The 25,257-nt window shown below is 47.1% G+C and overlaps 1 protein-coding gene across 3 annotated transcripts in view; it reads right to left on the reverse strand.

Moving 5' to 3' along the window:
• ARHGEF10 (Rho guanine nucleotide exchange factor 10) overlaps nucleotides 1-25,257 on the reverse strand; it is a 949,815-nt gene that overhangs the window by 542,240 nt on the left and 382,318 nt on the right. For all 3 annotated transcript variants that reach the window (XM_069235817.1, XM_069235818.1, XM_069235819.1), the window contains one exon: nucleotides 618-734. In XM_069235817.1, coding sequence (XP_069091918.1) covers nucleotides 618-734 — 117 coding nt within the window. The remainder of the gene's footprint in view (nucleotides 1-617; nucleotides 735-25,257) is intronic.

Consider the following 25,257-nt stretch of genomic DNA (forward strand, 5'->3'; position numbering starts at 1 on the left):
GGAGGGGAACCAGGCAGCCTTCGGGGAAACAGGAAAGTGAACTTCCTACTCTCCTTGATGTGTTTCCAAACATTTCTTTTTAAAGCAGGATCCTTTACCCAACAAGGGCTGGGTTTTGTGTACTCTAGTTTTGGCAAGCAAATGCAAGGATGGTGGTCTCCTAGCCTTTGAAGGCCACCACTATTGCATATGCAGCCATTCACACTCAGTCACAAAGTATGACAGGACTAATTTTGCAATATCCTGAAAATGTATAATTCAGGAAGGTACCTATATTTACACTGCTACATTGAAAATTGCATAAGCATTCACAAGTCAGTCAGAGTTGAAACTGCACATAATGGTTTGAAACTTGGGCTTCTATACATCGGACCCAAGCTTCTCTCCATGTAGCCCTGGTAAAATGTGCACCATTGAGAACCCCTTGCCTGTGCTTTAAGGCCCAAATCAACTTTTATATATTATCAATAAATACCCATTCGGAACACAGTAACCAGAACAAGTCTTCCTTTTTAAGGGCAAATGTAGCTTGCACTGAACCCATGTTTATTTCATGAAGTAGAACCAAAACACATTGGAAATAGAAACACAGATTAAGAGTGTTTTCTCAAGTTTACCTTAAGAAATTCAAGAAATTGAGGCTTGGTGGCACATGATTTCCGGAGAACTGCAACTGCGGTACTGAAGTTATTTACATATTCGCTGTATGCATCTAGCACCATTGATTTAGAAAACTGAAACATATTAATAAGAAAATTACAATTAAAACACTACAGCAGATGAAACATTTCAATACACAATACCAATTCAAAAATACAACATGAATATACATACATTACACAGTCACAATGGGAAAACACAGAAAGTACTCGGTCCAGAATAACTGGCTACAGGGGTCGAGTAGTATTTATAGAAAATAGGGATTTTAATTTGGGGGATTAATGAAATCTCTTCTATATTCTTCTGTCAAGGTGTTTCTAGAACGGTATGTATTTATTTGTGGTATGAATCTGTCTATTCTTTTCCAGTTGATTTTACATGAGTCATTAACATATTTATAAGAGCTGAAGTGACTGGAAAAAATCTCCCATATGGCATGGGTGAGACCAAATAAGAGATAAGATGTGTATGTGGAGGGCTGTAATGTCTATAAATTGTATAGGGTGTTAGCTGAAGCTCGCTTACTAACACAGTTGCTAATGAATGTTTTCTTAGTTTCCACATAGTTGTATATGGACATGGGTTGGTGTTATAGGATTTTCTCAACAAAGTGGCCTTTTATATTTGGTGCCCTAGATTTATTGTGTTTACTTTTCCAGGATTCTATTTTTGTTGCCACTGCAGCGTTGTAACCCTGTCCATCAGTTCCACAGAGCATCTGCTCTGACTCGAAAATGGTACTGTGAAATTAGTTTTACTCAGTTTGTGTTTAAAGTTTAAATAATAAACTGTAAATTGCCGCAATAAGAGCATTTGTGGAACGGAAGTTAAATGTCAAGTGTAGGAGGTTTTGAGTAATTAAAAAATCTAATTGCTCTCAGGAGCTTGACTTTGCTCTGGCTGGGTTGCAGTTTAAAGGTATTGCAATAACACATGGCAGAGGACAGTGCCTTTGCAATGTGAGAAACCCCTTTTTTATATATTAAAAAAAAACATAAAGTGTGCCTTTTTAGCTCCCAACGCTGGGTATTTATTTATTTAATATATATATATGCGCCATACTACACGTTCGGAATATCATTCTTTCAATGTGCCAGTTGTCTGAAAGCTGTCTAAGCTGTGTCATAAAGCTGTATTCTCTAAGAAGGGACGTGGATTAGAATAAAAACATCCTTATTTCCTAGCTCCACATTGGATAATGTTAAAAAGATTTTAAAAATTGCCTTTCAATTAAGTTCAAACATCGAATTCAATGCTGAAAATAGATTTTATGGAAGATATAATTCGTGATGCCTGGAAGAAAACAGGCTTGACCCAGCTTGCCTCTCAACCGTACATATTCCTAGCTGGGTAGTAACAACCTGTCTACTAGAGGACAATGGCTTGGCTTCTGTGCCCAGGAGGGCCGGAGTATTGATCACTTAATGTCACAACAGTAGTTCAGAAACATTGAGGAAGTGAACGTCAATCTCTCCTCCTCCCACGCCTAAAGGTCACTTCAGCACCTGTAGCTATATCAAGGTATGTGAAGAGGATACAAGTGTAATGGAAAAAGGGGAGAATGAGAGTCAAGCTCCTGGTGACTGGAAGATGGAAAGCATAGACTGGCAGATTGTTACAGCATCTTTGACCAATATTCAAGGGGATGGTAATACTCCACCTTGGGGAGACACAGCACAACCAGTGAAGTGAAACACAACAAAGGGGATATAATTATAGGCATAACTGGAAAGAATCTGGACTTGCTAAGTAAAGAGTGCAGGCAGACTGTAACTGACCACTAAACATCCCTTAGTCATTCCCAAGAGCCGAATTATGAGGATAAGATGCTGCAGCACAGGTAAGCAGGAAACATGGGAGAAGGGAGGCACAACTAACAAATACAGGCTACCAGCAGGTTATAGGCGCACAAAGAAATGGAAAGCCAAGGCGAACCAAGAAGTATGAAAATAACAAAGATAGACTGAGTGCAAACTGAAGCACAAGTGAAGTAGACTTAAGAACTGCTGATCCAACACACTGCGCCTCTGCAAACATCAGGTCTTAATACTATCTAGTGTGGTTGGTGCAGTGTAACTGTCTGCCTTTCTCTAGAATTATACGTCCTTTCTATGTGTGTCTGTATTTTCTATTGTCATCCTCACCCCTTTCTAGAAGTTGAAAGTCTTTAGGGTCTTTCCTGAGCTCCCTTGTCTCAAACAGTTTGCAGAACCAATGACACCCTTAACTCTTTTCATTAAGGCCAGCAGAACAGTTCCCATTAATTTCAATGGCCATCCTACACTATCTAGCTACAACACTGGTAGAAGGGAAAACCAGTTTGAATCCTGACAGAAGGGCGCAAACCTCAAAGGTTTAGAGGAATGGTTACGGAAGGACCAGACTACCTCTAGATGGAAGCAGTGGATAGCCACCTTAAATGCTTGCAGTAAAACAAAGAATAATTCTGAAAAAGGAGGTGATAGTTCAATAGAGTATCAAATCAAATCATTAACATTTATAAAGCGCGCTACTCACCCGTGCGGGTCTCAAGGCGCTAGGGGAAAAGGGGAGGTTATCGCTGCTCGAACAGCCAGGTCTTTAGGAGTCTCCGGAAAGCGGAGTGGTCCTGGGTGGTCCTGAGGCTGGTGGGGAGGGAGTTCCAGGTCTTGGCCGCCAGGAAGGAGAAAGATCTCCCACCCGCCGTGGAGCGGCGGATGCGAGGGACAGCAGCGAGTGTGAGGCCAGAGGAGCGGAGGAGGCGGGTGGGGACGTAGAAGCTGAGGCGTCTGTTGAGGTATTCCGGTCCCTTGTCGTGGAGGGCTTTGTGTGCGTGGGTGAGAAGTCGGAAGGTGATCCTTTTGCTGACTGGGAGCCAATGCAGGTGTCTCAGGTGTGCGGAGATGTGGCTGCTGCGGGGTACGTCGAGGATGAGGCGGGCCGAGGCGTTTTGAATGCGTTGCAGGCGATTTTGGAGTTTGGCTGTGGTCCCGGCGTAGAGGGTGTTGCCGTAGTCCAGGCGGCTCGTGACGAGGGCGTGGGTCACGGTTTTTCTGGTGTCGGCAGGGATCCAGCGGAAGATCTTGCGGAGCATGCAGAGGGTGAGGAAGCAGGCAGAGGACACGGCGTTGACTTGCTTGGTCATGGTGAGAAGAGGGTCCAAGATGAAGCCGAGGTTGCGGGCGTGGTCTGTGGGGGTCGGTGCAGTGCCGAGGGCCGTGGGCCACCAGAAGTCGTCCCAGGCGGACGGGGTGTTGCCGAGGATGAGGACTTCCGTTTTTTCAGAGTTCAGCTTTAGGTGGCTGAGCCTCATCCAATCTGCGACGTCCTTCATACCCTCTTGTAGGTTGGTCTTGGCGCTGGCGGGGTCCTTGGTGAGGGAGAGTATAAGTTGGGTGTCGTCGGCGTAGGAGGTGATGATGATGTCGTGCTTGCGTACGATGTTGGCGAGGGGGCTCATGTAGACATTGAAGAGTGTCGGGCTGAGCGATGAGCCTTGAGGTACGCCGCAGATTATCTCGGTGGGTTCTGAGCGAAACGGAGGGAGGTAAACTCTTTGGGAACGGTTTGTGAGGAAGGAGGCGATCCAGTCCAGGGCCTGGCCTTGGATCCCGGTGGAGCGGAGGCGGGTGATTAGTGTGCGGTGACAGACGGTGTCAAAGGCAGCCGAGAGGTCGAGAAGAATGAGGGCGACTGTTTCACCGTTGTCCATCAGGGTTCTGATGTCGTCTGTGACTGAGATGAGGGCGGTTTCAGTGCTGTGGTTGGTTCGGAATCCGGTTTGTGAGGGGTCGAGCAGGTTGTTGTCTTCCAGGAAGGTGGTCAGCTGTTTGTTGACGGTCTTCTCTATTACTTTGGCTGGGAAAGGCAGAAGAGAGATAGGGTGGAAGTTTTTCAGGTCGCTCGGGTCAGCCGTAGGTTTCTTTAGTAGAGCGTTGACTTCGGTGTGTTTCCAGCATTCGGGGAAGGTAGCAGAAGAAAAAGAAGAGTTGATGACGGTCTGGAGGTGCGGGGCGATGATGTCGTCGGCTTTGTTAAAGATGAAGTGCGGGCAGGGGTCCGAAGGGGCGCCGGAGTGGATAGAGTTCATGATGGATTTGGTTTCTTCCGTGTTGATGTGGGTACAGTTGTTGAGGGTGATGGCCGGGGATGCGGGTTCGGTGGTGTTTGGTTGGGTCTGGTGTCCGAAGCTGTCGTGGAGGTCGCTGATCTTGCGATGGAAGAAAGTGGCGAGGGATTCGCACAAATCCTGTGAGGGCGTGACGGCGTTGGCGTTGGCACTGGGGTTGGAGAACTCCTTGACGATGCTGAAGAGTTCTCTGCTGTTGTGGCTGTTTTTGTCCAGTCTGTCGGTGAAAAAGTTCCTTTTGGCAGCGCGGATCAGGTGGTGGTGTTCGCGGGTAGCGTTCTTGAGGGCGGTCATGTTGTCAGCGGTGTGGTCCTTGCGCCAGGCTTTCTCAAGGGCGCGACAAGTTTTCTTTGATTCTTTGAGGGTGTTAGAGAACCAGAGAGGTTTTTTGGTGTTGGTCTGTCGATGCGTGCGTTTGAGGGGAGCAAGGTTGTCTGCGCAGTTGGAGATCCAGTTTGTGAGGTTGAGGGCTGCGTCGTTGGGGTCGGTGGTGAGGGTGGGTTGGTTGGCGGCGAGTGCGGAGAGGAGTTGCTCTTCAGGGATCTTGTTCCACTGTCGACGAGGGATGGGTTGAGTGCGGAGGTGGCGGGTCTCGCGTCGGAATGTGAAGTGGACGCAGCTGTGGTCGGTCCAGTGTAGGGCGGAGGTGTGGGTTGAGGGCGTGGAGGGTGGTGGGGTCGTAGCGGATCAGCGGGGCTTGGGCGAGCTGGGGACCAGGGGTCGTGGCGCTGGGCGCGGGCCAGGCACAGACGGGCGCCATATGAGGTAGGAGGGGGGAGGGGTCAGCTGGGGGCGAATGGGAGCTGGGGGCGGGGGCGTGCAGGAGGTCGCGGCGGGAAAGCGCGAGGGAGGGGGGGACAGGTAGAGTGAGAAGAGCTGGGGGAGGGGGTCTAAGGGTGGAGGGGGGTGAGTGTTAGGAGGTTTAGGAGATTAGGGAGAAAGATAGGAGTAGGGTTGTGAAGATAGGGGAGGGGGGTTGTAGAGGGGGGTGAGGGTGAGAGGTAGAGTGAGAGGATAGGAAGATAGGTAATAGAGGGGGTGGCGGGAGGGGGGGAGATATAGAGAAATAGATAGAGAAAATAGATAGATAGAGAAATCGATAGATAGAGAAATAGATAGAGAGATAGGAAGACAGGAGGAGGTGGAGAGTGAGGGAGTTAGATAGTGGGATAGAGAGATAGAGAGATAGGTAGATAGGAGGAGTGAGGGAGGTAGATAGTGAACGGGTTAGATAGGGGAGATAGAGAGGGGGATGCGTGTGAGGGAGGGGGATGAGGCAGGAGCAGGAGGGCAGGCGCGGGGAGAAGAAGACGGAGGAGGCAGAAGAGCCGAAGGCAGAAGATAGAAGACAGAAGAACAGAAGAACAGAAAAACAGAAGAACAGAAGAACAGAAGAACAGAAGAACAGAAGAACACAGAAGAACACAGAAGAACATAGAAGAACACAGAAGAACACAGAGGAACACAGAAGAACACAGAAGAACACAGAAGAACACAGAAGAAGATACAGAAAACGAAGAACAGAGGGCAGAAGACCACAGAAGAAGATGAGGAAGAAGAGAGGCGACAGGAGAGGCTGAGAAGCACACAGAAGAAGAGAGAAGACGGGGAAAAGAAGAGTACAGAAGAAGATTACAGACGAGGAGCGAGGAGGAAGAACAGAGAAGAAGAAAAGAAGAAAAGAAGTAGGAGCAGGAGATAGGGTGAGTAACGCGGGGCAGAGCGAGGGGCTGGGAGGTGGGGGGTGCTTACTGTGAGGTGGGTCTCAGGAACTCAGGAACCTGGAGGAGCTGGAGGAGCTGCAGCGGCAGGGGGAGCGACCTACCCTTGGGTCAAGGGTCGCTACCACTGTCGCGCAGCGGCCGCCATATGAGGTAGGAGGGGTCAGCTGGGGGCGAATGGGAGCTGGGGGGCGGGGGCGTGCAGGAGGTCGCGGCGGGAAAGCGCGAGGGAGGGGGGGACAGGTAGAGTGAGAAGAGCTGGGGGAGGGGGGTTTAAGGGTGGAGGGGGGTGAGTGTTAGGAGGTTTAGGAGATTAGGGAGAAAGATAGGAGTAGGGTTGTGAAGATAGGGGGGGTTGTAGAGGTGGGTGAGGGTGAGAGGTAGAGTGAGAGGATAGGAAGATAGGTAATAGAGGGGGTGGAGGGAGGGGGGGAGATATAGAGAAATAGATAGAGAAAATAGATAGATAGAGAAATCGATAGATAGAGAAATAGATAGAGAGATAGGAAGATAGGAGGAGGTGGAGAGTGAGGGAGTTAGATAGTGGGATAGAGAGATAGGTAGATAGGAGGAGTGAGGGAGGTAGATAGTGAACGGGTTAGATAGGGGAGATAGAGAGGGGGATGCGAGTGAGGGAGGGGGATGAGGCAGGAGCAGGAGGGCAGGTGCGGGGAGAAGAAGACGGAGGAAGCAGAAGAGCCGAAGGCAGAAGATAGAAGACAGAAGAACAGAAGAACAGAAGAACAGAAGACCGGAAGAACAGAAGAACAGAAGAACACAGAAGAACACAGAAGAACACAGAAGAACACAGAAGAAGATACAGAAAACGAAGAACAGAGGGCAGAAGACCACAGAAGAAGATGAGGAAGAAGAGAGGCGACAGGAGAGGCTGAGAAGCACACAGAAGAAGAGAGAAGACGGGGAAAAGAAGAGTACAGAAGAAGATTACAGACGAGGAGCGAGGAGGAAGAACAGAGAAGAACAAAAGAAGAAAAGGAGCAGGAGAGAGGGTGAGTAGCGCGGGGCAGAGCGAGGGGCTGGGAGGTGGGGGGTACTTACTGTGAGGTGGGTCTCAGGAACTCAGGAACCTGGAGGAGCTGGAGGAGCTGCAGCGGCAGGGGGAGCGACCTACCCTTGGGAAGTCTGAATTGGGTGAATCTGGCACCTCACCACCATCTTTTAAGGATATTCCTGAACCTATGTGACCTGGCAACCTTGTTTTGGCTTCCCCTGTCTTTTTGCCTCTGCTTCCTTTATTTTTGACCGTGTGCTGGACTTTGTTTTTGCTGGTGTTTGGTACTCTGGGCACTTTACCACTGCTGACTAGTGCTAAAGTGCAAGTGCTCTGTGTATAAACTGTGATTATGATTGGTTATCCCCGATTGGCATATTTGATTTACTAGTATGTTCCTAGTAAAGTGTTCTAGAGGAGCCCAAGGTCTGTAAATTAAATGCTACTTATTGGACCCTGCAGCACTGATTGTGCCACCCACATGAGTAGCCCTGTAAACATGTCTCTGACCTGACACTAGAGTGCCTGTGTGTGCAGTTTGACCTGGCAAGTGTACTCACTTGCCAGGCCCAAACCTTACCTTTTACTACATGTAAGTTACCCCTAAGGTAGGTCCTATGTAGTCCCATGGGCAGGGTGAAGTGTATTTAAAAGGTTGGACATGTACTGGTGTGTTTCACATGTCCTGATAGTGAAATACTGCCAAATTCGGTTTTCATTATTGCAAGGCCTATCTGTCCCACAGGATAACATAGGGACTGCCTTTAAATATCTTTCAAGTGCAGTTTCCTGCTGGGAGCAGACAGAGATAGGGAGTTTGGGGTCTCTGAACTCACAGTTTTAAAGCACATATTTTGGTAGAGTTGGTTTTTAGATTGGCTGTTTGAAAATGCCACTTTTAGAAAGTGGTAATTTTCTTGCTTAACCATTTTGTGCCTCTGCCTGCCTGTGGAATACATGTCTGGATAAGAGTGACAGTGGGCTCTTTGTGAATTCTGTGTAGACAGTGACACAAGGGGAACTGAGGTGTATCCTGCATTTCCTGATGAGTCTCCTGGGCTAGAGTGGGGAGGGAGGAGATGACACCTGCACCTGAAAGGGCTGTGCCTCTCTTCACGCAATGCAGTCTCCCAGTCTCCAACCCCGTGGAGTGTGTTTGGGGGCAGGCCTGGGCAAGGCAGCACCTTGTGAACAACAGAGACTTTCATTTGATGTTTGGCTACTTCAAAGGCAGAATTGAGTAAAAGTAGTACACCCCTACCCCCAGATTTTTAGAACACTTTTGGATCAAGAGGAACCTCTGCCAAGGAGAAGAGCTGGAGGAGGAGTACTGTCCCTTTGTTGTCTGTGTTTTGCTGGCTTGGCCTGCAGTTGCTGCTTCTGACTTTAAGAGGACAAAGACTGGACTTTGCTGTGTATCCTGCTTGTGAAGTTTCTCCAAGGGCTTGGTCTCAGCTTGCCTCTTATTAAGAAGTCTCAGAGGCATCAAAGGCTTCCTCTGGCAGCACCTAGGCTCTCTTGCTGAGAGGCCCTGACTTTCCAAGTGGTGCCACATCCAGTCCCTGAGCCCCTGGAAGGAGAAGCTGGCAGAAACAGAGTGAAAATCCATGCAACGGAGCGGCAGAAAAATTGACCCAGCATCTGCACAGCGGCTGAAAAATTGATACAGCGCCAGTGAAATCTACGAATTGCCAGTTCAGCCTAGATTCATCGCTGCTGTGCATCCAGATTTTCCACGCATCATCCCTGGCCATCAAAATCTTTAACAACACCACACAGACCTGAGGCTACTTTCCCGAAAATAGATGCATCCCTACCCTGCAATGAAAGAATCAACACATCGCTTACCTAGCACAGAAAGAATCAACACACTGCCTCACTTGCGAGTAAGGAATTGACGTATCGCTTACTTTCCCGATGCACGCTGGCCCATGCGGTTTTATTTTTGACGCATACCAGGTAGTTTTTACTAACACCAACACATCCATTGATTTCTATGAATAAAGACTCTTTTTACTTTGAAAATTCATATCTTTGCTTTTGTTGTCAGATTGTTGTTGTTTTGGTCTTGTTCGCTCTACATAAATATTGGCTATCTTTCTAAACTGGTGTGGAGTTATTTTGTGGTGTTTTTACTGTGTTACTGTATGTGTTTGTGCAAGTACTTTACACATTGCCTGTGAGATAAGCCTAACTGCTTGTGCCAAGCTACCAAGAGGGTGAGCAGCGGTTATCTGAGCTGTGTATCTCCCATACCCTGACAAGAGTGAGCGTCCCTACTTGGACAGAGTGTAAACTGACTGCCAACCAGAAACCCCATTGCTAACACTGTGAAGAAAATACGTGAAGAAAGAAGAATCTGCTGGGGAAAAAAAGAACTCAAGAACTACTGTCTTCTGGCAGCACACAGGGACTGGAACTACTCTAATAGGTCAAGTATTTGACCCCGTTTTATTGTTCCAGAGACACCAAAGGCAGAAACACTCCCAACTCCAGTAGACCACTGAGGACTAGACTCTGAAAGAGCAATGGTGCCTTACATGAGGATACAGAGCTGCAAATTTGACCAGACCAGCTTTTCCAGCATTTGGGCAAAAGTAGGACTTAGGGCCAGATGTAGGAAAAAGCCAAATTGCGACTTGCAATTTGCGAGTCCGTGCGACTCGCAAATTGCAACTCGCAATTTGGTATGCAGAAAGGTGTCTCAGACACCTTCTGCAACTCGCAATGGGGTCGCAAAGACCCACCTCATTAATATTAATGAGGTGGGTCGCATTTTGCGACCCCATTGCGAGTATGGGCACTTACGGGGATGGTGGCCTGCTGGAGTCAGCAGATCACCATGTCCGTGACTGCTTTTTAATAAAGCAGTTTTTATTTTTCTATCTGCAGCCCGTTTTCCTTAAAGGAAAACGAGCTGCACTTAGAAAAAAAAACGAAACCTTTTGTTTCGGTATTTTTCAGAGCAGGCAGTGGTCCATAGGACCACTACCTGCTCTGAAAAATTATTTTTGTGTCCATTCACAAAGGGGAAGGGGTCCCATGGGGACCCCTTCCTGTTTGTGACTGGGTTACCATCCACTTCAAGTGGATGGTAACTGCGATTCCATTTGTGACCGCTTTCGCGGTCGCAAATGGAATTGAATCGCATTGCGAGTTGCAAATAGGAAGGGAACACCCCATTGCGAGTCGGAAATGCATTTTGCGAGTCAGATCCAACTCGCAAAATGCATTTCTGCATAGCAAAGAGGCTTTTGCGCCTCGCAAACGGCATTTTTCGCTGTTTGCGAGGCGCAAACCCTTTGCTACATCTGGCCCTTAGTTGTTTATTCTACCTCCAAGTGTAGCAGGGACAAGGTGCTGAGCTTCTCCAGGGAAGGAACACCCTCAGCAGGCAAAAGAATCAGGCAACCAAATCAGCTTTGCCCTGCACATAGCTTGTTGTTGTGTTGAAATCAGGTAAAATGAGAATTTATGGCCCTGGCATCCCTATAAGCTATCACATGAGCAAAGGCCTGATCCTGGTAATGTGGGGTCAAGAACCTGTTCCGAAACCTGTAGTGATGCCCAAAGCATTCCCTTATAGTGAGAAAAGGGTGACTGTCTATTCTCTGAGTAAGTCACATAAGGAGGAGTTTGCAGCACAATGTATTTTTGGTAAAGTTTTAGTATAACCAAATCCTTTTCTCTGTGCTAGGAGTGAGCATGGTCTATTGACCCCTCTCATGTAAAGTTCTGCTTTGTATAAGAAACTAAGACCTTGCGCTGACATTTTCTGTGCATTTCAAGTGAATATATATATGTAACAAGTGTGAGGCACATATGTGGTCTGACTTTGTGTGAGTCTAAAACAAGATTAGTTGGATACATTTAGGATTGTCCCTCATTTAGCATGGTACAAGATGGAGGATGGGTGCAACATCCCCATACAGTATAAGTGTACTGCATATATTCCTGTGATGGGAGGCTAGAGGTTCAGACAGTAAAAAGAGGAAGGATGGAGACATGACTAGCTTTAGAAATTAATTGATGGTCTTGTTATCAAGGGGCTGTTGATTAGTTCTTCCTACACACTGTCATTTGGTAGATGGTAGGAATGGGACTGAAGTTTCTATTGTCTTAGGTTAGGACATTTCTAGAGAGGGCCTGTCCTTTTGTCAGTTCAGGATTAATTCTTAAAGAAAGCTGATCACAGCCAGGTGCAGGAATCCTACACTCCACTGTGTCCTTGGCTTGTATAGTCCTGCTTGGAACCAGCACCATAGCTTTATGGTATGAGCTTCATTACCTTGCATGTAGGCTGGATCTAAGGAACAGCCAGAAAATGACATCTGAAAAGGAACCAACTCAAACTGATTTTGAAGTTATAGTCAGTGGATCCACATTTGAGTTCTTTTTGAACAAAGAAGGGAGTCCTACGTAGACTACTAGAAGGACTGCTATGTTACCAGGGTTAGTGTCTGCATGGCAGCCAGGCTCCCGTAGGTGAGGGAACGTTCCCCGTAGCCTGAAATTGTAGGAGAACCTGAGGGTCTGCCTATATGCCCCCAAAGAGGGAAGAAGAGTTCCTGGCCCTGCAGGAGGAAAGGCTGTGCAAGAGAAGAAGACCAGTATGTTCCCAGCAGATGGAACAACCAGAGTAGCTGAGTAAAAATAGAGAGAAGAGCTGGTACTCACCCTAATTGTGAGGCATCTCTTGGTCTCCAAGGGAAGTTCCTGCTATGAGCAGCATAAGAAGCTGTGAAGCAAACTGTCACTGCAATGCCCGGCCTTTCATCCGCCAAACCCAAAGGTTTGATGCTGCCACTGTCACTAGAGGCGTCTTTCCTTAAGGAGACCCTACATTGACTAGGAGGCTGGAACCCCCTAAGACAAAAGCCCACCAGCATCAGCTTGGAGGCAACAACGGTTGAAGACAATTGCCTGCATGCATGATCACCATGGGCAGCAACTTTGGAAGATGGGTTTCTGACTGCATCTGTCCCAGAGACTGCATAAGCTGAAGATGTACACCCTCCTACATCGGGCTGGAGGCTACAGCTGCCATGCCAGATAAAGAGCACTGTTCAGCCCATGATCCAAGTATACCCAAAATTGTTGTCTGCAGTCCCTCATTACCAACACTGATGCAAGTGGGTGTGCCTGTGCCCAATTTAGAATTATATCTGTATATTTGGCCAAGGCATTCTAGGCAGGGGAACTTCCCAAAGGGGGCTGGGGAGAGAATGCACACTAGAAGATATTTGTGTTTTAATAGCCCTCATTGGGAAGTTACAACCCTGTACTTGAACCATCTTCAAAGTGTTTAGTATTTCATTTTGCTGAAGTATTTTCTTGTAATTGAAAAATAACTGCTGTACAGTGTATTATTGTGTATGATGCTTGACTGTAGAGTTCTGAGCTCTTTCCTGTCCTGCTCTCCTTTGCCGAGTACCCTTTCACTGCTCACCTTCATTACGCTGACAGTCAACTCGGAAAAGGGTTTACTTGGTGCAGTAGGCACGGTCATAGTAGGACAGACCCAGGACACCAGCTACATATGACATTAGCCACAATTTTTGTGACACAGAAGCCTGTTTGCCGTGCTTCCTCCTTAACCGGATCTGCAATCCTGCTCTGGGTTTTTGGTGTCAAAACCAATAGTTTGAGCTGGGACACAAAAATGATGTTTCTGACATTGAAGTACTGCCAACTGCTTCAGCTTTGGACTGTGTCCTGCTTTAACAATGTAACCAAAACAGGGTATAATAAAGTTATGTACTATTTCCATTTACAAAATAAGGGATATACAATTGGCAGCTTTGTTACTAGGAATGCAAATTGTAAGTGGATCTATGTGTTAATAAGTCACATCACAAATTGTACATTTTGAAGGGGTCACACACCAAATTGGCTAATGCATATTAACTAAGCATGTCACAATTTGCAACCCCCTATGAATGGCTGGCTCAGGCAGCCTAGAGCACATTTTTAAAAGTTACTTTTCTACTTATATTATTACAATTAAAATGTCATAGGACTCCCATTGTAGTAATGAGACTGATGGATTTCGGTAAAAGCACCACAGAGTGTGGAGGACTGAATCTGATCCCACACTGTGTGTGACAGCTGTCAGCCTAACCCTTTCAGCTAGCAGAACTTCACCAGTACCAGTGGTAGAAAGTGATTTGTGGAGCCTAGCGCATGACACTCAGATTCATCAGGGAAAATGTGGTGGGACAGATCGCACCCATTTTTCTCAGTTATACAAGTCTCATACATGCAAAGACAAAAGAAGCAGGATTTTGTTTCAATAGGTTTTATTGAAACAACTGCGTTTTTATGTTAAATGCCATCAATTACAATTATGAGGATGATGAAACGCAATGCTATTACAGCAGTGACCAGGAATGTGAAACACAGGAAGAGTCCCACCATATTGTCACAATAGTTTGTAATATCCCTACATACACTACTAAGTTTCTGCATGTGAGAAAATAGCAGTGGTGGCCCTAATCCACCTGTCTAGTCTCGGGAAGGAAGCCGAATCCCCATACCTGTGTTCGGAGATAAAGAAGAGGTCTGTTAGTCTGCTGGCAGTCCTCCCACGTAGAGGAAGAGGAACTGCAGAGTTTCAGCAGAAACTGCGACGACATGCAGCATGGGATGGCAGGCTGGCTAGAATGTTACCTCTAAGGTGGTGGGGACAGCATGTTGTTTTATAATAAAACATCTTGTTGTTCTGAGAGCTGCCCTGACATGGCAATACGTATCTTTCTGTGTAGGATAGACATTGTATTCTCTGGACCAGCAATACCCGGTAAACTATTGTGTGCAGCCTTGGAGTGAGCACAGGATGAAAATGTTGTGCAAAGAAACAAATAACATTCTGCATAGAAGGGCAACTGATAGAAATAATAAAAGAGCCACTAAAATGAAGCCTTTCTACAATAATAAGAGGAATAAAATGACAAGTGACTAGGTGAGAGGGCACAGGCTTCAGACCCAAGCTAAGATAAATGTGCCCACATAAACGCTAAAACAACCTCATGACAATGATTTCTCAATCAAATCAGATTTAAAAAACATTGAAACATTTTTCCACCCCTTTCCTCAGTAGAGATAAAAAATTAAAGGCATGTTACGGAAAAGTCAGGCCTATAATGTGAAATAGTTATTAGGCTTTTTTCCACTTTGTGGGCTTCAATATGCAGTTTACCGTGCTCCTCATGTATTAGCACTCTGCTCTGTGGGCTTACAAGGCAATTTCAGGAGTGACTTATGAATATATATGAGAAGAGGCTTTTCCTACACCGCAAAGATACTTTTAAAAAGCCATGTCTCACTGCAGTGAATTTAAACTGCAGCATACTCAGACCACAATGGTGCTTCTGTTAGAAATAAATTTTTGTCATATATGTGGGTGAATAAATACCCAATGCAGCCCACATATGATGTTTAACTTTGCATGGCTTAAGGTTCCAATGTGCAGCACATGCTTTGGAGTGGAAGCACAGGCACTTTAGTACTGTTTAGTAGTGGTAAAATGCACAGAGTTCTAAATCCAGCAAATAAATTCAGAAAAAGGTGCACAATTTGGGATGACTTCAAAGAAAAAGGTAACTTTGCTACAATATGCGATCTTGAACAATCCACTGCAAGAGTAATTCTCCTTTCTGATTACTGAAATAACATTGATGGATAGTGTAAGCTTCATGAAGGCTCTTCAAAGTCCTGAGTCATGAATAAGAATTTTTCATATATTCTTTCAAGATAAGAAGAAACCTTAATAGGTAACCATTGCACACTGCAGAATAATGAGTCTCCAAGGTACTGCAAGCCAGGACTACCTGTTTGGGGAGCACTATCCTAGCCAATTGCAGACCAAAATAGGGGCTGATCGCAGGGCAGTGGTTACTAGCAGCCATTTTGCAGGTTGGAACACAGGTATATCAAGAGACATGTTCACCTCACAATAGTTAGATTCTTACAGCTATAGTGACATGTTTGAAAGTGAATTGTCAACCACTGCTAGGTGTAAAAACATCACAAATGACCTACTCACATATACAAAACAGTTGCAGTATTTACCAGTAAAGTTGTGGTGGAGAAGGGAAAAACATCAGTGAGGTGATAAGGGGAACAAGAAAAAGATCAACCATCAAGGTAATAATTGTGTGCACAGTAATTCCACTATGCAGGGTAACTTTGCTGATGTAAAATAAATAATACATAATGATTCGACAATAAAGAAGTAAAACCAGTTTTAAGATAAATGGACAATCATATTTAGCAGATCAGCGGGGATAAGGGTATACATTTTCTGTGTACAAAGATGACATTTGCTGCTTTTGTATTCTCGCTGACATGTGGCTTGAATGTGAGGTCTGCATCAAGTGAGAAGACAAATGTTTTAACAGACAAGATGTGTGTCAGCATAAAGCTGTTCGGATTTAGAGAGTCAAAAAGCTTGTGGTCAAACCTGTTTTTGTTAGTGGTTGAGAGCAAGAAAAACTGAGGGGCATATTTATACTCCGTTTGCGCCGAAATTGCGTCGTTTTTTTTGACGCAATTTCGACGCAAAACTAACGCAAACTAACGCCATATTTATACTATGGCGTTAGAGGCGAATAGCGCCAAAGTTCCCGGAATGTGCGTCATTTTTTAGCGTGAACCCCTTCCTTGCGTTAATGATATGCAAGGGAGGCGTTCCCGTCTAAAAAATGACTCCCAGGCCTTTACGTGGTATTTATACTCCCGGGCAAAAGAGACGCCCGGGAGTGGGCGTTGCTAAAAACGGCGCATTTGCGCCGCTTTTTAACGCCTGGGTCAGGCATGGCGTTAAGGGACAAGTGGGCTCAAAATGAGCCCAGAGGTGCCCTCCCCTGCCCCCAGGGACCCCCCCTGCCACCCTTGCCCACCCCAGGAGGACACCCAAGGCTGGAGGGACCCACCCCAGGTAAGTTCAGGTAAGTTTTTTTTTTTTTTATTTTAATAATTTTTTGTGGCATAGGGGGGCCTGATTTGTGCCCCCCTACATGCCACTATGCCCAATGACCATGCCCAGGGGACAGAAGTCCCCTGGGCATGGCCATTGGGCAAGGGGGCATGACTCCTATCTTTACAATGATAGGAGTCATGTTGATGGGGGATGGGCGTCGAAAATAAATGGCGCAAGTCGGGTTAAGACGATTTTTTCGACGTAACCTGACTTGCCCCATTTTAAGACGCCCATGCGCCATTTTCCCCCTACGCCGGCGATGTCTGGTCTACGTGGTTTTTTCCCACGCAAACCAGGCAGCGCCGGTCTGATTGCGCCGTCTAACGCCATTCCATAAATACGGCGCCCGCATGGCGCTTCAGAATGGCGTTAGACGGCGCAAAACTTTTTGACGCTAAACTGCGTTAGCGCAGTTTAGCGTCAAAAAGTATAAATATGGGCCTGAGTGTTTTTTGGGCAAAGAAGCAGGAAGTGATGAATTTATAGTTGAACAGACATTCTGTTTCTTTGTAACACTACATACATTACTTAAGAATGGGGCCATCCATAATGGTCCACTAGACACTGCCACTGTGATGATCACTGTGGATGGTATTAACCTGCAGGCCAGGAAAAGATTACCTCAACACCAGAGTTACAGATACAACATCCCCAAATAGTATACAGAACTCTGATGTTGTGCAACCTCACGGATCTGCTGATTTAGTTTGTGTGTGCACCTCCCTCTACACAGATAGGGAACAACTGGAGTCAGTAACAAGATGCTGGGTGGCCAATGGCACACACCTGATGGGTCATCACAACAAGACATAGACAGGGACAAACCTAGGTCACTATACAAGTCCTGAGTATTGGGCTAACCCTGTAACTCCTACTGTCCTTCAAACACTGGACTTCAAATGCATCCTCTCATGGTGGCCCATTGAAATAATTTCCTGATAACCCACCTTGGTCATACTTGTCTGATTTCCTACAGTGCCTACCTGGCTCTCTTAGACTGGAGTGGTGCAGTACCCCATAGCGACAGAAGTGTGACTGACTTTTGGAAAGACAGGATGCAACCTGCAAATCTTCCTCTTTCTTCTAATCTTATGGTTCATATTATATATAAATATGTTGAGAGTATCTAATCCTATATATCAGCTGGAAATTACTGTAGCATGAAGTGGGTCACTCCACAACTGACAAGGAATATCTGGCCTTTAAATTAATCATCTGATTCATCACATCACTCTTAACACCAGACATGCACTGTTGTCCTAGCTTTCCAACTGTAAGGACAAAGACCCAGATTTACCAAGGTTTTGCATTGCTGTTGCCTCATGCAAGGTGACACAAGGCAATGCAGGGTGACACAAAACCTAGAATTAGATTTACAATGCCACACAGAGGCAGTCTGCACAGCCGTACATGGATTGGTAAATCTGGTGTAACGTAAGACAGAGCAAGTCACTGCCTTACATTACACTACAATGGGAATGCGTTGCATGAGTGGAGCATTGGTGTTCCTATGTACCCACCCATGTGTTCTGAACCATTCTCAGATTTAGCAACACTGGTAGACCTGGGAATGTGTTAGAATTGTACACCTTCCCAACAGAAGTGCAACAAGGTGAAATAACTTTATTTCTTCTCGTTGTTTCCTCTTTCTAAGTGTGGTGCCTTCTGGAGCACACTTAGAAACAGGAAAATGACTCTAAGCACTGTTTTCATGCAGGAAGATGCCCATCCTGGCTGGGTTGCCTGAACAAATCATATATCTAGGCCACATTCTCTGTGGAATTTTGTCCGTAAAGCCTTTTTAATTTTTGGTAATCCTTAAGATTGTCATCTTAAGGACGAGACAGATTTACCTGTTACTCTGCTTTCCTAAGCTCAGGACTTTAGATGGAAATATTGTGGAAATAGGGCCATGTACAGGCATCACAGAACTAAGCACATGCAAAGAGCAAATTGAGAGGGAATGGGTGATACAGAATGGCGGCTGGGGTCAGCGGAAGTTGTACAGAATAAACTGGATGTTAATAAATGGCATGCAGGAAAGAGGAGCATGATAGCTTGGACTAACATAAGGAGCAGCAATTAATCTGTAGCCCATAGTGGTGAGAAGGCCCACATTAGTGCTGGTAGAAAGAATAGGCTTATAAAGAGGCAGTCACTGGAGACTTCTCACAAAAGCTAAAACTGGCCCAACAGGAGGGGCCTTTGCAGCCCAAGGACAGACAGCACCAGCAGGAACTAGGGAGCAAACATACAATTGTATGAGCTAACTCACGACTTACTAGGTGCAGTGGATTTTGTGACTTCAGAAAGGGTCCCTTTAACAGTTCTCACTATTGATGCTGCCAAAGCCTTTGACCGGATGAACTGGTGTTCTTTACAATATGTCATGGAGGGTTTCAAGTTGGGCTATTTATAAGGGCAATTCAGGCTATCTATAAAGACCCGACTGCTAGTATTTTGGTTAATGATAGAATTCCCTAGAGATTTAGGATCGAGAGAGGGGCGCGTCAGGGTTGTCCACTGTCCCCCCTTCTTTTTGTTTTATACATTGAGCCCTTGGCTGCAACAATTAGGGCTGACAGCCAGATTCCATCCTTTCAATGCTTTGGTTGGGAAAAGAAGGTCGCCTTATACGCCGACAATCTTATGATTTATACCGGTCATTTGACGTATGTTTTTCCTAGAATTATACAATGTTTAGAGGATTTTGGTTGGGTGTTAGGCTATTCTGTAAATCCGGAGAAAACAGAAATTATGTTTTGGAATACCGCCTATAATAGCCCTCTTGTTAAGCAACAGATATTTGGGGATTCAAGTTACTCCTTGCCTTAGAGAATTGTCCTTTATAGGAAGAGTTAATATTCTTAAAATGATTATCCTTCCTAAGTTCACTTTCTTGTTCAATGCTATCCCTCTGGAATTCAAGAAGTGTTGGTTTAAAAAAATACAGGCAGATTTAACCTTGTTTGTGTAGTCATCCGGGGGGGTCAGGATTGCTTGGCAAAAACTATGCACGCACAAAGAAAAAGGTGGGATCGCAGCTCCAGACTTTTATAAATACTACTTGGCTTTTCACTTGAAGAATATGCGGATTCTGTTACACGACAGATCTGAGTTAACAGCCTTTTGGGGTGCAATGACTCAAGAATTGTAGGAGGCTGGTAGGTACTTCTTGTAAAAGTTTGGTCATCCCATACTTTAACAAGATTTATTTGAAGATTCTTAAGGATGCCACCAGAGTGTGGTGGTTGGTTCGACAAGCATTAGAAATTAACTATTACAGTTCTCGGGCTACGGTTTGGGACTCCCCTGGCACCTCTGAATGTCTCTTAGACAAGTTGGCACTCCCATTAAAGGGGGTAACGCGGTGGGGACAAATTTTTGAAGATTCTAGGTTGGTGTCTTGATCAAGGTTTGAGGAATTAACTGAATATTAGGTTTCAAAGTTTAAATACTATCAGTTAGCAAGTTGGGCGGCTACCCTTCAAGAGGAGGGGTTGCAAATAACATTTGGGAGGAGAAATTATCTCTGGCTCTGGTCCATAAAGAAATTTCTGTCTGGTACCAGGCATTATTAGATGCTTCAGAGACAGTGTTTCCTCTGCCTGAGAAGAAATGGGGAGCAGTTCTAACAGACTTAGATGTGGTAAATACCTGGGAATCTTCATGTTCTATGCTCTGTCTGCAACTAGATCGGCCTCTTTTAAAGAAGAATCACTTGTTCACCCTCTACAGGGTCTATTGGTCCCCCCAGAAGTACCCTGTAGAGGGTCTATTGGTCCCCCCAGAAGTTATCAGCTTTAGGGAAGTCAGAGAGTAAGTGTCCACGTTGTGGTGAGGTTAATGCGAATGACATATATATGTTTTGGATCTGCCCTTACCTTAGTGTTTTTTGGGCTACTGTTGAAAGACTACTTAAACAGATTATAAGTTCTGAGGTAGATGTAACTCTCTCATTAGTGATTTTTGGGGTAGCACCAGGTTCAGGTTGGGACTTGAAGCTTCCTAAACCTGGTAAGCACCTGATGTTTTATTGATATTGCTGGCTAGAAGACAAATATGTTTAAGGTGGATTTCATCTTCACCCCCTATTGGCTGTCATCTATAAATTATTTTTGTTGTTTGGAGCGCATTGGCCCACTGAGTAACGATTGTTGGGCCATATGGGAAAACTTCCAGCAAAGTGGTAACAACTCTTGTATACAGTCCAATGATTATTGGCCCCTTGGTTTCGGGAGGTTAGCTCCACAAGTCTGGCTGGTATAGATACAAGGGCTTGACTAGCATGGCCTGGAGAATCGATCACGAATGGGATAGGTGAAAATATATGTTCCCTCTTGGGTTGATCAAACAGAAGAGATCACTTTTGACGGTTACAGGTTGATGACCCTCGTGCAGAAATGCAGGCTTTTATGAGGACAAAAAAAAAAAATACTGGTTATCAGAACACATAGTGAGGGGGACAGGATCTAACCACACAGCTCTGGTCATTAGGGGCAGTAAATCAGAAATCCTCCCAGAGGTGAGAGCACATAAGGAACATAACACAGAATGAAGATAACAGCATATCTCCTTTCTGAAACCAAATCAAAACCGAATCAAAGCAGATGTAAGCATTGTAAGCTTTATGAAGGAATATAAATTTCAAAAGAAGAAACAGACTAGAGGGATGTCTGAATGGGCCTGTTTTCTTTTACCTCCACAGAGAGGTATTACAAGAATCAAGTGGGAAGGGGGCGTGGTCTGGCCACGATCAGCGATGGCCTCCTAGGAGATGAGCTTCGCTAGGCGGCAGGCCGCGTGGCGAGGTTTGCGGCGCGGGGGGCGCACCAAGGGCCCCCCATCCATCGCTGGACCAGGTGCGGGGGAGCAGCGGCGCGGGAGAGCCGCAAGTCTGGGAGGAGGACGCGCGCTCTCCCCTGGGCAACCGGGGAGAGTGGAGGACAAGACTGAGGCCTGCGGCGGGTAAGCCGCAGCCTCGAGTAAGAGGGGGGCCCAACCCGTGAGGCACACCCCCCTCAGTAGTGGACTTCGGGGGTGACGGGTGTCCGGAAACCCTCCCTGCCCACTCCCGCTCTCCCCCCCGACCCACTGCCAAGCCGAGCACTGCAGACCGTGGCATGGAGGAGCCACGGACTTGGCTGGAGGACACTCGCTCTCCCCTGGGTGACGGGGAGAGCGGAGGACGAACCAGAGGCCTGCAGTGAGCTCACAAGCTGCAGCCTCGAATAGCTGTGAGATCTGGTCCCGGGGGCAGACCTCCTCCGTTCATGAACCCCTGGGGCGGCGAGCGCACAGGAACGTTCCCGCCAGCCCCCGCAACCTGGCTGGGGACCTGGAAACTCCTTCACTCGCGGGGGCATCGATGGGGCCCGGGCCACCTGCGGAGATGGACCTGGAACCACGCAGCCCTCCCCCCCACCATCCGAACTAGACTCATACCTGTGAGCCACGGAGCCCCCTCCCTGAGGGCCCCGGACATACACACGCTGGTCGAGTGAGGGCATTGCAGAGGCCTAAGTTGTGGCCCATGCTGTACCTGCCTCTCCACCTCTACCCTATGTCATAGTGGAGGCCTACAGGGAGGAGAAAAGAAGAAGGAAATAAGAAACAAGAAAAAAGATAGACGAAAGTAGGAAAAAAAAAAATTGTCAAGAAGAAAGAAAGAACGAGGGAAAGAAAGAAGAAAGGGGAACAGGGGCAACAACAACAGCTGGGCCCTTAAGCACTCACGAGACTCGACCTAGGGGGCGCACCCCACCTTCACTCCTAATCCTTCCTCTTCCCTGCGGACTTCCTTGCTGAGGCTGGGGACGGTAAGCGTCAGGTGGCCTTCTCATCAATGTTCGTCTGGATGTACTACCACGCTGACCTCCTCCCTCTCTTGGAAAAGTGAGGGATTGCCAGAGACTACCTGAGATTGCACCTACACTAGGTTCCATACGCTGTCCAAGCATCCGGATGTCAGTCTTCTGAGGTCGCCCTGTGAGACAAAGAAGTATCCATTTGAACTTGCTGACCACCTGGCACCCTCCCCCCCTTTCTACATTTTCTACATTTATCACGCTCCCTGCATCTCCAACGCCAAGGACAGGTAGCCTTCGGATCCCTGCAGGAACAGGGGAACCTGCAATGCCCAGGGGCAAGACGACAGGCAGATCATTGGGTAAACCAGCCCGCCAAGTACTCTTCTCTGAAGCCCTGCGTCAACAGAAAGATCCTCCTGAGGAGGGCCCTCCACCCCACCCCCATATCAACAGCATCATGGCAGAGGACACGCAAGGTGCACCAATGGACCGTATATTGCAGGAGATATCGGCGGTGGGTCGCAAACTGGAGGGTATGGACAGTGCCATGGTGGCGCTGACGGCAGAGACAAGACCTGGAGATAGAGGGTTTCCAGTCGCAAATCTCTGGGCTAGATCAACGGGTGACAACAGTGGAAACCCAAGTAGCTTCCTGGACCGACAGAGACCAATAACTCCTGCACCTTCATGGCAAACTGACGGACTTGGAGGATAGGAGCCGCAGGAACAATATTCGCCTTGGATTTCCAGAAGGCATTGAGGGCGCTGACATACTCTCCTACCTACGGGACACACTTTCCAAGCTAACAGACATAACATTTGATCCTCCTGTGGAATTTGAAAGGGTGCACAGACTTGGCCCTAAGAGGCAAGTCGGAAAGGGCCGCCCTCGCCCAATCATAGCCTGTCTGCTGCGCCATGGGCAGGCTCGCCAACTACTGCAGGCAGCCCGAATGCAAGGCCTACTTCGGTTGGGTACCCTGGAAATCCGTCTCTCAGCTGATTTTTCCAAAGAGACTGCAGATCGAAGGAGAGCTTTCCTTTCCCTCCGCTCTCGCCTCCGCCACTTAGATGTGAAATTTGGTCTGTTTGAGCCAGCCAGGATGTGGATCACTAAGAACGGGGAATCACAGACCTTTTACAACCCGGAGGACCTGAGAACATTCCTAGAGAGACTTCACGACCAAACACAACCCATGGAAACGACAACCCAGATCCCCCAGGACACACAGGCCTATCCTCGGGAGCCGGCCATCCAGAAACTGCATCTGACCAGGAGGGAAGAGCAACCATAGGTCCCTAAACCAGGGGAAGAGACCTAGAGAGACTCACAAAAAGCTATGATGACAGGGGCCAAGTACTCCAGGTGGTGGCGATGTACACTCAGTTGTCAGACAGAGATAAATCCAGATCCCCTTTAAAGCCCACAGTGGCCCCCACCTGAGGTCGATCGAACACTAGCGCCCCTCGGAGTCCTCGTCATCATAAACTTTGGGCTATCACGGATGTGCCAAAGAGATCCGGTGGTGGGGAAGACCAAACGGAGAGATGAGTACTTGATCTTGTGAACTCATTAGACATTCGAATACTGCGGGTCTTTATCTCTGATCGGCCCCGATTGTTGTTGTTTCTGATCGCTTTTGATTGTCCTTGCTTACTATCACCTGTTTTTGTGCATCCTTTCCTATTCTCTCTTCTCTTAGAGAGTCAGAACCCCCCCCTTTTCAGTAACACATCCCCGACCAGACTAGTCTGGTAACATGAGGTTACACCCCCCTCCCTTGGAACGGTTAGAACTGTTCCATTGTTCCCATTTCCTACCAACTCGTCTTGGCTTGGTTTGTTTTCAATGAGTGCTGTGGAAGGCCCACTGTGGGTAGTACAGACGCGTAGAGTAGAGTATAGACGCAATTGCCTAGTGTACAGAAGCAGCGTAGCGCTTTAGATAAAATTAATAAACATGGTCCTCACGGCTATCCTATCTTCTACAAACCTTGCAGATCCACGCTCTTCGTTCCCTTCCCTCACCTCCCCCCTTCCCCCTCTCACTTTCTAAAGGCACAACATTATTACGCCTCTAGACCTAAGCTACCATGGGAGCCACACATGCCCTCTACACAATTCCCACACAATTCCCCCCTCCCTCGTGTCTCTCATATCCTTCCCGTGTCGCCCAGACCCACGCGCAGATGGAAGAATCAGTACGGGGGGCCTGGGTGCCGCACGGACGCTGCCTCCATCGGCACAGAGCCCGCTGGCCGGGCACTGGGGCTCAATTGACCTGGGTTTTAGACCCGCAGGTTACAGTTCAAGAATGCCGGGACCCTAGTCCCGATTTCCTTTTCTCTTTTCTAGTCTTCCTTTTCTCCTTCAGCCTTGCTCACCTGCTCCTCTCTCTGCAGACCCCTTTCCTTTCCCTTCCCTTCCCTCTTCTTACCACCCTATATATCTATTCCTTCCTCCTCCCCCATCCCTCTCCTTCTACCCTGCTTCTAGAGTCCTAGCCAAGTCCCTATCTCTCCCCCCTCTCTAACCCCTTCCCTTCCTCCTCTGCCCTTCCCTTAGTGCCCACACCCGCGAGTAGGTTTCCTTAAGGAGCTGGGATGCCTGATTCGAACAAGGAACCGGCAGTACCTCTACGGATCATATCATGGAATGTAAATGGCCTCACCCACTTCATAAAACGGAAAAAAGTTCTGTCCTATCTTAATAACAAACAGGCCGACATTTCCCTCTTACAAGAGACACACCTGGACAGACTAGAATCCGACAAACTATGACGTGACTCGGTCGGTACCGTCCTGTTTAGCTGCAGCCCACCCTTACCCAGTACGGAGAACATCCAGAGAAAATGCGGGGTGGCACTATTGCTGCGTAAAACCCTCCTCCATACGGTCATCAAATCATGGACTGACCCGAGGACCGCTATGTATTTGTCAAGCTAAAGATAGGTGACTCCTCACTAT

Source organism: Pleurodeles waltl, chromosome 5 (genome assembly GCF_031143425.1).
Source record: "Pleurodeles waltl isolate 20211129_DDA chromosome 5, aPleWal1.hap1.20221129, whole genome shotgun sequence".
Classification (NCBI taxonomy): Eukaryota; Metazoa; Chordata; class Amphibia; order Caudata; family Salamandridae; genus Pleurodeles; species Pleurodeles waltl.